At 39.3% G+C, this 2604-nt stretch overlaps 1 protein-coding gene across 1 annotated transcript; it reads right to left on the bottom strand.

The window, feature by feature from the left end:
- Positions 1 to 30: 30 nt before the first annotated feature.
- On the bottom strand, positions 31 to 2172 carry LOC107683276 (intestinal mucin-like protein; the record flags this gene model as incomplete). The annotated part of the gene is made up of 9 exons (XM_016479333.1): positions 31 to 211; positions 321 to 352; positions 463 to 563; positions 748 to 817; positions 1004 to 1179; positions 1266 to 1437; positions 1527 to 1710; positions 1790 to 2037; positions 2143 to 2172. Coding segments are annotated over 9 exons (1194 nt in total), but the record flags the coding sequence as incomplete, so codon positions are not given.
- Between the last annotated feature and the right edge of the window lie 432 nt (positions 2173 to 2604).

The raw sequence follows: 2604 nt of genomic DNA, 5'->3' as shown, positions 1-2604 counted from the left end.
AAAAAAAAAAAAAAAACTACATAAACTTACTGCAAACTTGTTTGCTGCAGCATGGGTCTGAAGGATCGGTGGCATTGACCAGCACAAAGCCAGGCTCAGTGCAGCTCACAGGGTTCACATCAGGACACTTCTTGGAGTTTGGACAGTTTACAGATTTGCTGGCCTTGTCACAGATACACTCCTCACAGTTGTACACAAAAACTTCATCGAACTGTCACAAAATATCAAGAGAATTCAGGTAAACGTTTTGGAATGACCTTGAAGTTGAAATTCTAGTATAGAGTAAACAGCTAAATTAAAACTGTTAAATACCGCCATACCTCACGTGGTGTTCCAGAGGCATCCAGGCATCCTAAAAACAAAAATAAGACAGATATGTTCTTGAAAAGCAGCTAAGACATGTAGGATTTTTTTGTACATCTCAATAAGCATGCACATAAACTTGACTCGAAGGCTTCTCACCGCATTTGTTCACACAGGCTCCTGACTCCTTGTTGAAGAGCAATGAGCCCTCAGGACAGAAGCAGCCCTCTGTGGGCACTTTAATTGTGTTCTCTCCAGGTCTGCAAAGTATTTACCTTTTTTATTACATACATATCACCTGAGATTCATTCCAATAAACATCTGCATAATAATACTATTTTATTCCCTGTCATATTCCCATCCCTCAGTTTACAATACTAAAGCACTAAACTTTCATATTCACAAATATCTAAATTCTTAAAAAATTCGGATAAATGGGCATACATATCAGCACAGGTTGGTGGCTCAGCTGGACCACAAGGATTGAAGACTTTATCTGCTGGACATTCAATATCTGGGGAAGAAAAGACAAACACAACACTTACACACAATAATCTCTAAACTTCCAAAAGTCTGAGATCACAAAGAAAATGTCATATAAAAAAAGGAATTTAAAGTCAGAAATGTACAACAGAAAGTTAAGGGTTTTGGAAAAACCTAAAGGAACAGTATGATATAAAATTAATAAAATGCAACTTACTGCAAAGGTTAGTGTAGTTCCTCCAGTGTATGCAGATCCCTAATTGAGAGCAAGACCTCGCGTAAGCCTGCAGACTGGTACACACCACGGCAGGGTTGCTCATATGACAACTGTCATATTCACATGCTAAAAAGAAGTTTTCGGGGGACTGATGGGAATGGCATGCTTTGAACAAGCTGAGAAAGACAGAGGTAGTACATATCACTTTGGAAGCTCCGTATATTGAAATGTATAATAAAACCACCATACAGAACCCACTCACTCGCTTTTGAGGAGGTCGCAGTCAGGATTAACTGGGCAAGGCTTAGATGTAGTTTTTGCAGTTGGAGTGCAAATTTCACTGGCTGGCCAGTAATCTGCCATCACTGCACAGTCGTCCACCAAGATCCCTCCAGGGATCATGCAGTCATCAGCCTGGTTGTTGTTGCATGTACCTTAGTGAGAATTAATTTGGAGTAATTTAGACATAAAAACAAATCCCTCATATACCATCCACACAACATATGGGGAGTGGCTGACTTACCACAGTGACCTTGTGTGTTGTTTCCAAAAAAATGGTATGACAGACTGACTTCAAAGCCTGTGGCTCCAAATGTTATATTAGTACCCCGCAGTGGAATAGTCAGGATCAAGTTTAGGCCTGAGCTTACAACTCTCACACCATTACGAGTATATGGTAGTGGTATCTTTTTGTTGTTCTCAAAAGCCTGTTATGACAGGAGAATTTTAGGATACTTAGTAAAGCAGACAAAACATGTTACTCATTCCAAATCTAGAAAGTCTCACCTCTAGGTCTGCACCTCCTATGAGATTGTGATTTATGAGTGTTATGACTAGATTGTTGTAAGACACAATTATAGATCTGGGACAGGATACATGCTCAACAGGGTCACAGTAGACACTTTCGATGTCGATCTTCAAATTGAATCGAGGACTGATTTCCTCCATTAATACATAAGTGCAGTTTCCTTGATAACTGTAAAAGTGTCCATCAAATGTGCGGTAATGCGGGTCACCCCAGCCTTCACAAACGCCTATGATTAGGAGAGGGTGAACAAAAAAACAAAAAACAGCATTCACTTATTTGAACTGAACAAGCTACTTGACTTTGGTAAACACTAAGGGCCAGATTTACTTACAGCTTGTTCCAGGCAAACCCTCTTTTTTAACTGCAAAAAGAGGGTTTGCCTGGAACAAGCTGTTAGTAAATCTGCTTTTTTACTAATGACATACAGTGAAAAATAAGCAATGAAAGGTGTGGACAGTCATTTTTGCGGCTGATCTTATTGCATGCGCATTTGTAGGAGTTTTCCTCTCAGATGCAACATTTCTGAGAGAAGAGTATTTAAATGAATCATGCATGATTTACTAAGGTTTGCGGTAGTCAAATTACTGGTATTTGTGCCATTATTTAATGCCCAAAAAAACACATCTTAATCCATTTTGTGCTTGACATGGCTGCGATAGTTGCTGCTAGGAGGCGGCCACAGAGAAGACAGAGCTCATGGTAGAAGTGAGAAAATGTTCTCCACTTGTGTTAATTTATTTGGAATGACAATGTTATCTGAATATATCGATTACCAAGCCACATACTTTTTTTT

Source organism: Sinocyclocheilus anshuiensis, unplaced genomic scaffold (assembly GCF_001515605.1).
Source record: "Sinocyclocheilus anshuiensis isolate Anshui unplaced genomic scaffold, SAMN03320099.WGS_v1.1 C33112481, whole genome shotgun sequence".
In the NCBI taxonomy this organism is placed as follows: Eukaryota; Metazoa; Chordata; class Actinopteri; order Cypriniformes; family Cyprinidae; genus Sinocyclocheilus; species Sinocyclocheilus anshuiensis.
This window is presented reverse-complemented; position numbering and strand designations above follow the sequence as displayed.